The 15,439-nt window shown below is 38.0% G+C and overlaps 1 protein-coding gene across 3 annotated transcripts in view; it reads left to right on the top strand.

The window, feature by feature from the left end:
• The window catches only part of LY75 (lymphocyte antigen 75), a 124,797-nt gene that overhangs the window by 45,173 nt on the left and 64,185 nt on the right, over positions 1-15,439 (top strand). For all 3 annotated transcript variants that reach the window (XM_014478675.2, XM_070357429.1, XM_070357426.1), the window contains exons 16-23: positions 793-907; positions 5,206-5,241; positions 5,632-5,807; positions 6,737-6,804; positions 7,095-7,174; positions 8,046-8,185; positions 10,084-10,189; positions 10,428-10,588. In XM_014478675.2, coding sequence (XP_014334161.2) covers positions 793-907; positions 5,206-5,241; positions 5,632-5,807; positions 6,737-6,804; positions 7,095-7,174; positions 8,046-8,185; positions 10,084-10,189; positions 10,428-10,588 — 882 coding nt within the window. The remainder of the gene's footprint in view (positions 1-792; positions 908-5,205; positions 5,242-5,631; positions 5,808-6,736; positions 6,805-7,094; positions 7,175-8,045; positions 8,186-10,083; positions 10,190-10,427; positions 10,589-15,439) is intronic.

Here is a 15,439-nt window from a genome sequence, read left to right as displayed (position 1 = left end):
GCAAAGACCCAGCGCAGTCCCAAAATAAACAAATACAAAAATAAATAATTTTTTTTCAAAAGAGACAAAACAGTCCAAAATCTGATGGATGCTCCTACCAGATCTTGTCCTCCCCTTACCTTTCCCTGTTGTTTGCTGGCTGGAATTTGTAGAGAGCCATCGCTGGACTTCTCCATCCATGGAATTCTCCAGGCAAGAATACTGGAGTGGGTAGCCATTCCATTCTCCAAGAGATCTTCCCTACCCAGAGATCGAACCCAGGTCTCCTGAATTGCAGGCAGATTCTTTACCAACTGAGCCATCAGGGAAGCCCCTTAGATCACATAGAGGAGGGCAGTACCCCAGGAACACAAACCAACACCAAAGAACAAACTTGGGCCCCTGATGCCCAACTTTTATGTCACTTTTCACAGATCCACTATGATCACAGCCTGGTGTTTAGAAATCACTGAACCAAATATTCTTCTCTAGCTTCGTCCTTCCAAAATTTAAAGTTGTAAGATTCTGTTATTTCACATCAACAAAAACAGAAAACAAACAAACAGTAACTTGCATTTTGGACATAAACATGACCCTATGTTATATTTCCTTCATCAGTACCTCTGAAGGCTCCCGCTTAATGCAGTTTAAATTTTACTGCTTACACACTGCATTCTTTCATGTGTTCATTCATAAACATGTATCTTAGGTTCTAGAGCTAAAGTAGAATTAAAGACCATAAGATTAACAGTTTAGTGTTGTATAAGGGCCGCACCCACTTGTAAATATTCTACAATCCTCTTCCTCCTTTAGGTCATGCAAAGGCCATGGCGAAGAAGCTGGTATTTTTATGATGACAGAGAATATATGAATCTAAGGCCTTTTGCTTGTGATGCAAAACTCGAATGGGTGTGTCAGATTCCAAAAGGTAAGTGGTGGTTATTCCTTTTCCCAGTCTTCTCACGTGGATATTGTGACTGCTGATCCAGAGTATCTAAGAGAGCATTTTAGTCTATGATTATAGTTTTGAAAGCCTTTGATTATACAGTTAATATAGTAAGCTCCATCCTGCCTGACTCCTGTTGTCATTGTTGTTTGGTCACACAGTCGTGTCCGACTCTTTCCCACCCCATGGACTGAAGCATGCCAGGCCTCCCTGTCCCTCTCCATCCTGAAGTTTGCCCGAGTTCATGTCCATGGCCATCCAGCCATCTTATGCTCTGACTCCCTCTTCTCCTACCCCTAGTAAAAGGCTGCCTTTTTGAAATTAGGTACTACTTTCCTCTTTTATCATGAAAGAATTTGCGTAGGAGAGAACATCTAAGACTAATTTAGGGAGATTAGGCCTTGGAATGAAAGATTATTCCAAGTGAAAGAAGAGACAAAGTAAAAGGAATCATTTAAACCATTTAATCATTTAATAATTTTGTTGTAAAATGAAGACAAGCTTGGGAAGAATGAAGCAAAAGTCAGGAAATCAAATTTGGGCAGGGCCCAAATCTAAATTTTTTTACAGTTTTGAAACAATTTTCAGTGAGCCCAAAATGACTTAAGTTTATCTCCTTCAAATTCAGAATATCAGTTAGCTTGATAGTAGAGCCCTTGGTAACAAAAAAGAGAAAAGATAATAAATAGATATCCTTTTATTTCACTTTGTAGTAGGAAAATGTCAAGGATATATTAAGGAAAATGTTAAGATTTTTAACTGCCAAATTATTGTTAAGCAGATTTTAGATATATTAGATTAATTAACATAATGGTAAATGCACAGAAAGTTCCAAAATGAATTTCTGAACTGAATGTAGACAGCTCATTGAAACCAAAGGGATATCTTCTTAAAAGTTCTCCAAGAACCCAAAGATTATCTCATGGAACTGCCTATTAGAAGATGGTTCTTCTCTCCTAAGAAGAGCCACCTTGCCTTTGAAAGAGCTTCAGGTATTTCTGTCATGATCCAGTGGCTAATACTCTGCACTCCCAATACAGGGGTCCTGGGTTCGATCCCTGGTTAGGGAACTAAATCCCACATGCTACAACTAAAGGCCTGGAGCAGCCAAATAAAGAAAGAAATTAGAAAAAAAATAAAAAGCTTCAGATGCAACATCTGGTAGAGTATCTGGCAAGTCTCTTTCACAAAGGCAGACTTGGGGAATCATTAATGAAAAAGAAAGCGTGTATGTGTGTATGTGTTGATGGGGTTTTCCTAAAGGGAAAAGTATACCTGAGTTAGTCCTAATTATTGACTAACCTGAAAGAGGAAAATCAGTTTGGACACCTTTCAAACAAGTGGCAAAGTAACTAATATATAATTAGCTTGGACAATGTCTCTGGCTTGAAGCATTAGTTATGATACTCCTATTATTCTTTGGCACGTGGCATGCCACAGAAAGTGTCCTTGCTTCCTCCAAAGTATGCTCGTTAAGTATGCTCTTTATTTTCCTGGTAGCTGTTCCCCTGCCTCATGTTTGAGTGGTGAAACAGACCCTAGAGTTTACACTGGGAAAACCTTAGAAATGACAATCCAGTAACCACAGGAAATACTATTAAAACTGTGGTTTTCTTTTTAATATATTTTTTGTTTTTATTTATATTTGCTTAGAAAACATAAATCAAGTAATGAAATAAATAAATATTTTAAATAATTGCATCCCTGCTCTCTCCAATGCAGAAATAAAATTTAAAACTAAAGAATGTCCCATCTCAACCTGTCTCAGCTTTCAGATGTCTCAGTCATTTGAAGCAATCAGTGATGGTTTGATCCAGGGTTTAAATGTTATGTTAACTTCCCTTTGAAAGTTCCTAAATTTCTGAGTTACAGTGTGTCTCATTCACTAGGTGGATATTTTCTTGGTAATTACAACTGCCAAAACCTGCTCAACTAGATACTTCTGTATTAATGTGTTTTCTGATTTCCTTGAAGCAGTTTACCTCTTTAGTAGCCCAAATCACCCAACCTTTTCTCTAGCACTTGCCTTTTTTATTATCTCATCCATCTGGTTCTAATTAGTCCCCTCCTCTCTAAAAGAAAAAATTTAACAGCCTAATTTTTAAAAATGATAATCACTATTGATATATGTACTTTTTAAGTATTTTTTTAAGTCAAGATAACTATATCAAAAATAAGGTTCACAAAAAAGTTTTTGGAAAATGACCTATAAACACAACTTTGTTGAATTGTATTTCTTGATACCTTGTACACACAAACATGTTTGTAATCTTGTGTAAAAAGGCACCTTTTATTTTGCTTTTCTCACTAATGTAAAGAAATGTAAAGGTTAAACATAGCTTTCCCCCAACATACAAATGAACAGACAAGATTACAAACAAGAAACTGTTTTTAACTGATCTGCAGCATTGCTAATGAAAATCATCCAGTATACAGAGGGCTGAGTCAGAGGAAAAAACCACAGATGCTGGATATGTAGGCAGTCCTTGGAGTAGAGTCTTCTCATGCATTGGCCCTGATACATAGCAAAATGAAGAACAGCTATTTTACCCTATCATTTCTAAAATTCATCAAATTATGTCTTTGGCTTGAAACCAGTGTGACCTATGACCAGAATGTAAAGAGAGAGGAGCAACTAGCATCCTGAGGGAACTGCTCTGTGTCTGGCCCTGTGTGGGGTGCTTACGTAAGCGTGATCTTACGTGATCTTCACACTGTCTTTGGGAGTTAGGTGGGAGAGTTTCGTTTTTATAAAATAGAAAGTTGAGGCTCAGAGAGTTAAGCAACTGATCCCAAGTAGCCCAGCAGCAAAGAGTCAGGGCATTTGGACACTGACTCACCCAGCTTCAAAGACCGTAATTCTTTGTATGGTACCATATATCCTTGCTTCATTCAATAAGCTTCATTTCCTTCTTCTTTCAAAATACCTTACCCATCTTCCTAAGAATAGTTTTTAGAATTTAGAATCATGATTGTGAAGCACCTAACACAATGTTTGGCAAATGATGGTGTTGAATACATGCCAAGACTTGTTTTTGTAATACTTATACTGAGTATTTCTGTTACTAAGAATAGGATATTATGAATATAATTTGATTATATTACCTTGGCTTAAACAAGCGGTTTTCTTGATCTTTTTCTTGAATGATATGATCCCCGGCTGAATGTTATTTTTATCACCTTGATTTCTATTATAAATCTTTTGGTTTTTTTAATTCAATTTTTTTTTCTTGAAGTATAGTTGATGTACAATATTGTGTTAGTTTCAGGTGTACAGCAGAGTGATTCATTTATATGTATATTCTTATAAATCTTTAATTACCTCACTGGATTGGACAAAAAGCACTAATCAGAGACCCTGCAATAATAATTCAGCTCTTCTGTCCTCCCCCATTCCTTCCAAAATTACTTTTAGAATTATTAAAGTATTTTTTAGCAAAAAAGCATATCATAGAAAAAATTTAACTCCCTGTATTGTAGTTTCTTTCGGAGAAGGCAATGGCACCCCACTCCAGTACTCTTGCTTGGAAAATCACATGGACAGAGGAGCCTGTTAGGCTGCAATCCATGGGGTCGCTAAGAGTCAGACACGACTGAGCGACTTCACTTTCACTTTTCACTTTCATGCATTGGAGAAGGAAATGGCAACCCACTCCTGTGTTCTTGCCTGGAGAATCCCAGGGACGGGGGAGCCTGGTGGGCTACCATCTCTGGGGTCGCACAGAGTCAGACACGACTGAAGTGACTTAGCATATATCCTTGCTGGGTGAATTTTATTATTTTCCTCCCAGTTTTGTCTCTCCTCAAAAGTTTCAGTACTGGATCACTGAACATTTTTTCCAAAGGGTAATTTGGGAAACAATAAACTCTACGAACCTAAATATATTCAAATTGCATTAGATGGAGATGTGGTTCCTGAGCAACTTCATCCTACAGTGATGATTATCTTGCATATTCCTATGTAATGTAATATATACAATATATTCATTTACTTATTTGTGTTTTCTAATTATTAACTATATTTTATCCATCTAGTCTTCTTTTATGACTTCCACAATATAAGGTAGAGAACTGCTAGTTATACTGTATTAATATTTAACAAATCTGCCTTTTCAGTTGCCACAAAAACAGCTTTAGCATAGGCCCCGCAAAATTTCAAACTGAGGTGATCATAACATGAAAGGAGATGGTTTGCCCAGAAATCAACAAATCTCAGCAAAATTGCAAGTATGCTGTGGTCTGTTGAATACTAAACTTAAGCCACTTGTTTTCTTATACAGGTCATACTCTAAAAATACCAGACTGGTACAATCCAGGTGAGTGAAGAAAACTAAAATGTATCCAAAGTTGCTTTTACCTTTTCAGTGGTGTATTTAGTTAACTATTTAAGCCCAGGTCCAAGTGCCAGCTTCTTCTCTATTATGTCTTCAAATGCAATGAAGTATCTGCAAGGAGAGAAGGTGATTGGCTGGTGTGGGATGAGACTCTAAGGCTGGATTTAGCCTTCTTCATGAGTGCAGAAGCGTACAAGAGCCACTCACTGGCTCAGAAATCCTTGAATCCTTCCAGGCAGAACTGCCCTGGGCAAAGAGAGCCAGTAATCTAAATGGATTACTATTTATAAATAGTTTTGAGTATTCTCGCATGCTGAGAGGGTGCAGTTGAGTTTATGCAGTCCTGACTCTGCTATTCTTCTTCTTCTTTAGAGCGTGCTGGAATTCATGGACCTCCAGTTGTAGTAGAAGGGAGTGAATATTGGTTTGTTGCTGATCCCCGCTTAAGCTATGAAGAAGCTGTTCTGTATTGTGATAGTAATCACAGTTCTCTGGCTAGTTTAACATCTTTTACAGGACTAAGAGCCATCAAAAACAAGATAGCAAATGTAATTTAAAAGCATGTATTTTAATTTTTATATTTATTCTGTTGGGCATGTGTGCTCAGTTGTTTCTGCATTAGCCTGACCCCATGGACCAGGCTTCCTCCATCCATGGGATTCTTCAGACAAGAAGACTGGAGTGGGTGGCCGTTGCCTCCTCCAGGGGGTCTTCTGTGCCCAAGGATTGAACCTGGGCCCAGAACCTGTGGCTCCTGCATTGGCAGGCAGATGCTTTACCACTAAGCCGCCTGAGAAACTGTATTTATTCTGTTAAAAATTTTTAACATGTACAAAAGTTGAATGTTCCTCTCAGGTGAAATTTGCCTAACAACCTGTAAGTTCATCACTGCATGTTAGAAAAATTTTAAATAGAACTGTATAATGTTTTAAAATATTCAAGATTAATTATAAATGTCAACTGATAAGATGAGCATCAAAAGTTATTATAACTTTGTAGCAGCGTTCTTGCCTGGAGAATCTCAGGGACAGGGGAGCCTGGTGGGCTGTCATCTATGGGGTCGCACAGAGTCGGACATGACTGAAGCAACTTAGCAGCAGCAGTTAACTTGAAATTCTGTTTCTAAGCATAACTAACTCTGCAAAATAGTTTTTTAGAGGAAAAGTAATTTGTATATTTTAAAATTTATAATTGGTAGCAGTAGAATATTATATGTTCCATTAATGTATGTCCACAATCACAGTGACCATGTTTTCTGTATACAAAATAGGGCATGTGAATAATTTCTAAATTACTTCCTTCAGTGAAAGGACCCAGTTTATGTAATTTAGTAAACAAAGTAATGAATATTCAGAAATTTTAGCGGTTTGTGATTTTGATAAGCCAGGGTATTTAAATCAAAACTCTCCTAGAAAAGTTAGCACATGTAAGGGTAGGTGTTCACTTGGTTGTTTTGTTTTTGCATTGTTTTTTTCAGATATCTAGTGATGAGCAGAAATGGTGGGTGAGAACTACTGAACAGCTGAAATCACATCGTTTTATATAGTATGTGACATCTTTGATGCTGCCTTTGTAAAGTTATCATGTAAAAGAATCTGTCCCAAATCCCCTTTTATTTAATACTATATGGAGCAGTTATTTATAATTAGTTTTGAACATTAGTCCTTAAACTACCGAGACTGAGAAACCAAATCCTTTTGCAAATGAGCATCAAGAAAAAAGTAGTATAAAATAATGGCCTAACATTAAATTTAGAATTAAAATTGCTTACAGTAAAGCCCAAGATGGAACATGTAACTACATTGCAAGCTGTCACATCTCTCATCTTCTTTCAGTTCACGAGACCCATGGCATCACTTTCCTATAATGTTTGGAGAGGAATGCTTTTACCTGTCTGCCAAGACTTGGTTTAATGGTAAGGTTAATTCTAAATCCTTTAATGTTGATTGTGTAATATATGAACTTCAGCTTCAATTACTACCTTAATCTTGTTTTCTTTTTGATTATACATGTGGTAGCTTCATCTTGTTCTGATTTATTGCTAATGACAATAGCTCAAGTTCCAAATGCAAGTAAAGGTACTTTTCACTGAGAATATTTTGACTTCCTTTATCCTAAAGCAGTTGAGCTTCCCTCATATCTCAGTTGGTAAAGAATCTTCCTGCAATGCAGGAGACCCCAGTTTGATTCCTGGATCGGGAAAAAATGCTGGAGAAGGGATAGGATACCCACTCCAGTATTCATGGGCTTCCCTTGTGGCTCAGCTGGTAAAAGAATCTGCCTGCAATGAGGGAGACCTGGGTTCGATCTCAGGGTTGGGAAGATCCCCTGGTGAAGGGACAGGCTACCCATTCCAGTATTCTACCCTGGAGAATTCCATGGACTGTATAGTCCATGGCATCACAAAGAGTCAGATGTGACTGAGTTGCTAAAGCAGTTACTTACCCTTTCCTAACTGATGAGGGTATAGACAAATTCACAAAGATAAGCAGGCAGCAGTTCTAAAGTATAGTTTAGGTCTCTATCCCCCTCCCCAAGAGCCTTCATCTCTCTATTTCCTGCCACTAGGAAGTACACCAAGTTTTTGCGTTTTTATAAGCAATATTGATATGCTACAACCTATTGAAATGAGTAATAATAGGAAAAATAGCTAGGGAATAAAAGGAATATACTTTAACCATTTGGGAAATATTGATTTAAAGAGACTTTCTTTACTACTGGATTGTTTTTAAAAATGTGCTGAATGGAAAATTATCACCACAGTAATCTTGCTTTTCACTTCTCAGATTTACGAAAACCTGCAGACTGTAGTACCAACTTGCCCTTTGTCTGTGAAAAACACAATGTATCTTCATTAGAAAAATATAGTCCAGATTCTGCAGCTAAAGTGCAGTGCTCTGGGGATTGGATTACTTTTCAGAACAAGGTAAAAAGGGAATTGCTACATTGTGCAGATGATGATTGCTTTCATGAAGGTTATATGGCCCATGGCAGAATGACATCCCAAGTAACTTCACTAAGATAGACTCTGCATATTTCAGTATCTCACCTGATTCTCTACATTTTCAGAAATGGAGTTACTCTCAAGTTAGTCACGCCTAGCGACTTAGCAGCAGCAGCAGCAGCTGGCCTTTCAGAATACCATGTTCCTGTTCCATTGCTGCTAACACTTAAATTGCTGAAGTTGATCTTCCAATGAATAGTCTGTTAACTAGTCAGGACTATCTCTTTGGCATGTAGAAAACTGACTGAATTTCTGGCTGATAAATTTTCCTCCTTAAGGAAAACATCCAAGCAGCATTTATCAATCAAATTAAATCAACATTGCCCAAACTGCTTTTGGGGAATATACACATATGCTAACAAAATATTAATCATTGATCTTGCCTCCAGTGTAGGGTTTATGATTAAATAGATTGGGAAGTGCCACATTCTATATTTGCCTCCTTGAGATGCACAATTCATGTTGGTGTATGTATCTAAGGAAATGCGACTGGCTGCTAAAAAGAGAAATTACTACAGTATGCTAAAACATTTATTCTCTCAGATAAAAGAAATTTGAAGATAAGCAGGCTGGGGTTGGTATGAAAGCTCTGTGGTCTTCAAAACCAGACTTCCCTTTGTCTTTCTGCTCTACCATCCTTTTTTTTTTTTTTTTTTTTTTGCTCTACCATCCTTAACTTGAAGCTTCCAAGCTCAAGTTCAGGGTGTTTGTTTGCGGAGTCTTTTCTAGAAGTCCCCCAATGACTTTATATCTCTCTGGCCACTCTTGTCTGTAAGGAGGCTGAAAAAAAAGTTTTTGTAGAATGTTTCAAGGAACATAATTTGGGCCATACTACTACACAGTAACATGACAATAATATCAAACAGAAAAAGGAAGAGATGGGTCTGGCAACTGAAAGCGTCTGTAGTAAATTTAAAATATTAGGGATATATTTTGACTTTTTAAAATTAAAATAATCTTTTCCCCCCCAAGGTGCTAGGACTAGATTAATTTACATAGTTGATATAAATTTGTAGAGTTTTTGTTTGTTTTATTGAAGTATAGTTTACTGAAAATAGTATATTAATTTCAGGTGTTCAATATAGTGATCAGATATTTCTATAGATTATGTACCATACAAAGTTAGTATAAAATTGATTATAATCCCTTTGCTATAGATAACATCCCTGTGACTTATTTATTTTAGTTTGATAGTTTGTCTCTCTTAATCCCTTTCCCCCCCTTTGAATTAAAATATACTGCCAAGAGACAATGGAATGATTTCTTTTAATATGTGTTTTTTTTTTTTTTTTAATATAAGGTAATGGTAAAGAATTGGAGAAGGAAATGGCAACCCACTCCAGTATTCTTGCCTGAGAATCCCAGGGACTGGGGAGCCTGGTGGGCTCCTGTCTATAGGGTCACACAGAGTCGGACACGACTGAAGCAACTTAGCAGCAGCAATGGTAAAGAATACATATTTGAAATCAAATGGAGCAGAGTTTAAATGCTGACCATGCTATGGCTATTTCACTTATGGGTAAAGTTTCTTAATGTTCCTATGCTTCCATTTCCCCATTTGTTGTGAGAATTCAATGAGATAATGCTGTGCAAAGTGTTTAGCACAAGGAAGTACTCAGTAAATGGGAAATGTTTTAAAAAATAGTTCAAAGACTGCTTAAATTGAGAGTATAGGTCTGCATTCTTATGACACTGCTTTGCACATTTCCATACCTTACAGACAGAAAATTAACAGCTCTCTAAAAGATAAGGCATTTACTTCCTATATGAACTTTCATTTATCCGAAATTTTATACTTTGTGTGTGTTCTTTGTTTGTAGTGTTTTCTAAGGATCAACCCCAAATCTGTCACGTTTTCTGAAGCCAGTGATATTTGTCATACCTATGGTGGAACCCTTCCTTCAGTGTTGAGCCAGAGAGAGCAAGGTAGCAGAAATGTTCTGTAAACATGTTTTATTCTGATCCAGGGGCCAAGTTCCTGTTGGCAAGATGTGGGGAATTAACATATAAAAAGAATTTTATTAAATTACTTTTTATAGAGGTGATAATCAAAGATTATCTTGATAGTTAGATAAGCTCAAAGTATTCATTGACATTTTTAGTATACCTTTAATTTCAGTAAGTCAAATTCTTTTTTAAAAAAAAATATGTATCTTTCTGACAGATTTTATTACATCCCTGCTTCCGGATATGGAAGCTTCTTTATGGATTGGTTTGCGCTGGACTGCTTATGAAAAGATAAAGAAATGGATGGATAACAGAGAGCTGACATACAGTAACTTTCACCCATTATTGGTCGGTCGGAGGCTTCGAATACCACCAAATGTAAGTTTGTTTGTTCTTTTAATCAGTACAGTGTGTAGCTCTATGAAATATCTGAGTCTCTCATAAATTATTGGGTTAAGAACAATGGCCTATTTTATGAGTCCATTGATATGAAACATCCAAATAGGCAAATCTATAAAGATAGAAAATAAATTACTGTTTACCAGAGACTAAGGAAACTAGAAGGATAGGCAGTGATGGCTGAAGCATATGGGGTTTCTTTCTACGGTGGTGAAAATGTTCTAAGATTGACTGAGGGTGATGGTTGCACAACTCTGTGAATATACTGAAAACTACAGAGTGTATACTTTAAATGGGTGAATTATACCATCTATGAATTTTGTCTATGAAAGCTGTCACAAGAAGAACAACAGCATAGCTTCCCCAGCCTTTGTGTAGGGGCCCTAGTTTTTCATAGTAGCATCAGATTCCATAGCACTTATTTTATAACCATGTAAAACCTTCAGTGTGCTTAGTCACTCAGTTGTGTCCGACTCTTTGCGACCCCATGGACTGTAACCCACCAGGCTCCTCTGTCCATGGAATTTTCCAGGCAAGAATACTGGCATGGGCTGCCATGCCCTCCTCCAGGAGATCTTCCCCACTCAGGGATCAAAGCCATATTTCCCACATTGCAGGTGGATTCTTTACCGTCTGAGCCACCAGGGAAACCCGAAACCATCAATAGTGAGCTGCAAATAAAAGCTAATATAAAGGCTTTATTTATCATTTTGGAATTTAGAGCTGTCAGATTTAGTCTTCTGAGGTAAAAAGTACAAAATTGGTGATTGGTGATCATTTTTCCCAAAGATCTAAATGTAAAGAAGCTGTAGAAGGGAAGAAGGCATTATTAAACCACTAGACCATTCAGGTATGACCTAAATCAAATCCCTTATGATTATACAGTGGAAGTGAGAAATAGATTTAAGGGACTAGATCTGATAGATAGAGTGCCTGATGAACTATGGACGGAGGTTCGTGACATTGTACAGGAGACAGGGATTAAGACCATTCCCATAGAAAAGAAATGCAAAAAAGCAAAATGGCTGTCTGGGGAGGCCTTACAAATAGCTGTGAAAAGAAGAGAAGCGAAAAGGAAAGATATAAACATCTGAATGCAGAGTTCCAAAGAATAGCAAGAAGAGATAAGAAAGCCTTCTTCAGAGATCAATGCAAAGAAATAGAGGAAAACAACAGAATGGGAAAGACTAGGGATCTCTTCAAGAAAATCAGAGATACCAAAGGAACATTTCATGCAAAGATGAGCTCGATAAAGGACAGAAATGGTATGGACCTAACAGAAGCAGAAGATATTAAGAAGAGATGGCAAGAATACACAGAAGAACTGTACAAAAAAGATCTTCACGACCCAGATAATTACGATGGTGTGATCACTGACCTAGAGCCAGACATCCTGGAATGTGAAGTCAAGTGGGCCTTAGAAAGCATCACTACGAACAAAGCTAGTGGAGGTGATGGAATTCCAGTTGAGCTATTCCAAATCCTGAAAGATGATGCTGTGAAAGTGCTTCACTCAATATGCCAGCAAATTTGGAAAACTCAGCAGTGGCCACAGGACTGGAGGAGGTCAGTTTTCATTCCAATCCCAAAGAAAGGCAATGCCAAAGAATGCTCAAACTACTGCACGATTGCACTCATCTCACACGCTAGTAAAGTAATGCTCAAAATTCTCCAAGCTAGGCTTCAGCAATATGTGAACCATGAACTTCCTGATGTTCAAGCTGATTTAAGAAAAGGCAGAGGAACCAGAGATCAAATTGCCAACATCCGCTGGATCATGGGAAAAGCAAGAGAGTTCCAGAGAAACATCTATTTCTGCTTTATTGACTATGCTAAAGCCTTTGACTGTGTGGATCACAATAAACTGTGGAAAATTCTGAAAGAGATGGGGATACCAGACCACCTGATCTGCCTCTTGAGAAATTTGTATGCAGGTCAGGAAGCAACAGTTAGAACTGGACATGGAACAACAGACTGGTTCCAAATAGGAAAAGGAGTTCGTCAAGGCTATATATTGTCACCCTGTTTATTTAACTTATATGCAGAGTACATCATGAGAAACGCTGGACTGGAAGAAACACAGGCTGGAATCAAGACTGCAGGGAGAAATATCAATAGCTTCAGATATGCAGATGACACCACCCTTGTGGCAGAAAGTGAAGAGGAACTAAAAAGCCTCTTGATGAAAGTGAAAGTGGAGAGTGAAAAAGTTGGCTTAAAGCTCAACATTCAGAAAACAAAGATCATGGCATCCGGTCCCACCACTTCATGGGAAATAGATGGGGAAACAGTGGTAACAGTGTCAGACTTTGTTTTTCTGGGCTCCAAAATCACTACAGATGGTGACTGCAGCCATGAAATTAAAAGACGCTTACTCCTTGGAAGGAAAGTTATGACCAACCTAGATAGCATATTCAAAAGCAGAGACATTACTTTGCCAACAAAGGTTCGTCTAGTCCAGGCTATGGTTTTTCCTGTGGTCATGTATGGATGTGAGAGTTGGACTGTGAAGAAGGCTGAGCACTGAAGAATTGATGCTTTTGAACTGTGGTGTTGGAGAAGACTCTTGAGAGTCCCTTGGACTGCAAGGAGATCCAACCAGTCCATTCTGAAGGAGATCAGCCCTGGGATTTCTTTGGAAGGAATGATGCTAAAGCTGAAACTCCAGTACTTTGGACACCTCATGTGAAAAGTTGACTCATTGGAAAAGACTCTGATGCTGGGAGGGATTGGGGGCAGAAGGAGAAGGGGACGACAGAGGATAAGATGGCTGGATGGCATTACTGACTCGATGGACGTGAGTCTGGGTGAACTCCGGGAGTTGGTGATGGACAGGGAGGCCTGGCGTGCTGCGACTCATGGGGTCGCAAAGAGTCGGACACAACTGAGCGACTGATCTGATCTGATCCTGTATCATGATATTACTGTCCATTGCTTCTGTCTTCCTTATTTGCTGGATACAAACCACCTTTTGCACAGAAAGCAAAAATTATTAAGAGGTTAAAATTGAATTCCAAAAGTACATGCTAGATGACATTAAGTGATATAACTGATGCAATGGAACTTTGCTCAAGATTGACTTTGATGGCAAAGGGCACTGAAACATGTAATTATTACAAAGAAAATATCAAAATAATGCTCGGTTATTATAGAAAATTTGGAATTTATAAAAGAGTAAACAACATAAAGAAAAATATCAACCTACATCCTGCTTATATTTAGGCTGCTGCTGCTGCTGCTAAGTCACTTCAGTCATGTCTGACTCTGTGGGACCCCAAGAATGGCAGCTCACCAGACTCCCCCATCCCTGGGATTCTCCAGGCAAGAGTACTGGAGTGGGGTGCCATTGCCTTCTCCCTTATTTAGGCTGGTAGCTTTTAAACTTTTAACTTATGCCCCATAGTAAGAAACACATTTAAAGAACCATTTAGCACATAGATATAAATATAATACTGAATTGAAACAAAAATTTCGGGTAATACTTACCCTTAGAGCTTATATTGCTTTCTATTCTAGTCTGCTTTAGTCTAGTATAGTCAATCTATTCTCTGTATTCTATCCTATTCTATTTCATTATCACAACTAAGAATCAGGATCCACTGAAGTGATTTCATGACCTACTAAATGAATCTCAAACCATATTTGAATCCTGATCTAGGGAATCACAATGAATATTTCAGCCTTTTTCTTCTAGGACTTTTCTATACACTGTCTTCTTGACATAGATAAGAGTATATACTATTGTATCTACTTTTCTCATTTAGTATTATATAAGTATCAATAGTTTCTTATGCCATTTAAGGATATACTTGATAACCATTTTGATGGTTGCACAATATTTCTTGATATATATGCCATCATTTACCTAAACAATGCTGGGTGTTTCCATTGTTTTCAGTTTTGCATAATCTTAAATAGCTGCAGTTAACATCTTTGTGTATAATCTTTGCTATATATTTCAGGTTACCTCCTTAGGATAGATTTAGGTAGCCAGATCAAAAGATATAAGTAGTTACAAAACTCTGGTTAACAAATTGCTTTCCAGGAAGGTTTATGAGTTTATTTTTTTGTCAGCATTGTGTTGTGATTACTCTTCTGTTCATCAGATCAGATCAGATCAGTCGCTCAGTCGTGTCCGACTCTTTGCGACCCCATTAATCGCAGCACGCCAGGCCTCCCTGTCCATCACCAACTCCCGGAGTTCACCCAGGCTCACATCCATCGAGTCAGTGATGCCATCCAGCCATCTCATCCTGTCGTCCCCTTCTCCTCTTGCCCCCAATCCCTCCCAGCATCAGAGTCTTTCCCAATGAGTCAACTCTTCGCATGAGGTGTCCAAAGTACTGGAGTTTCAGCTTTAGCATCATTTCTTCCAAAGAAATCCCAGGGCTGATCTCCTTCAGAATGGACTGGTTGGATCTCCTTGCAGTCCAAGGGACTCTCAGGAGCCTTCTCCAACACCACAGTTCAGAAGCATCGATTCTTCGGCGCTCAGCTTTCTTCACAGTCCAACTCTCACATCCATACATGACCACAGGAAAAACCATAGCCTTGACTAGACGAACCTTTGTTGGCAAAGTAATGTCTCTGCTTTTGAATATGCTATCTAGGTTGGTCATAACTTATACCAGTATATTAATAATTTCCAACATTTATTGAGCAGCGAATGTGTCATACATTCTACTAATGCATCACATGTATCATTTCATTTGATCTGCACAAAAAATGTGAAACAGTCTGCACTCCTCTCCTATCTTAGAAATGCAGAGACAGAGAGTCACATAACTTGCCAGAAGTCATTCAGGGTATACATGCAGAGTTGGTTTTTAA

The sequence above is a fragment of the Bos mutus genome, chromosome 2, assembly GCF_027580195.1.
Source record: "Bos mutus isolate GX-2022 chromosome 2, NWIPB_WYAK_1.1, whole genome shotgun sequence".
Taxonomy (NCBI): Eukaryota; Metazoa; Chordata; class Mammalia; order Artiodactyla; family Bovidae; genus Bos; species Bos mutus.
This window is presented reverse-complemented; position numbering and strand designations above follow the sequence as displayed.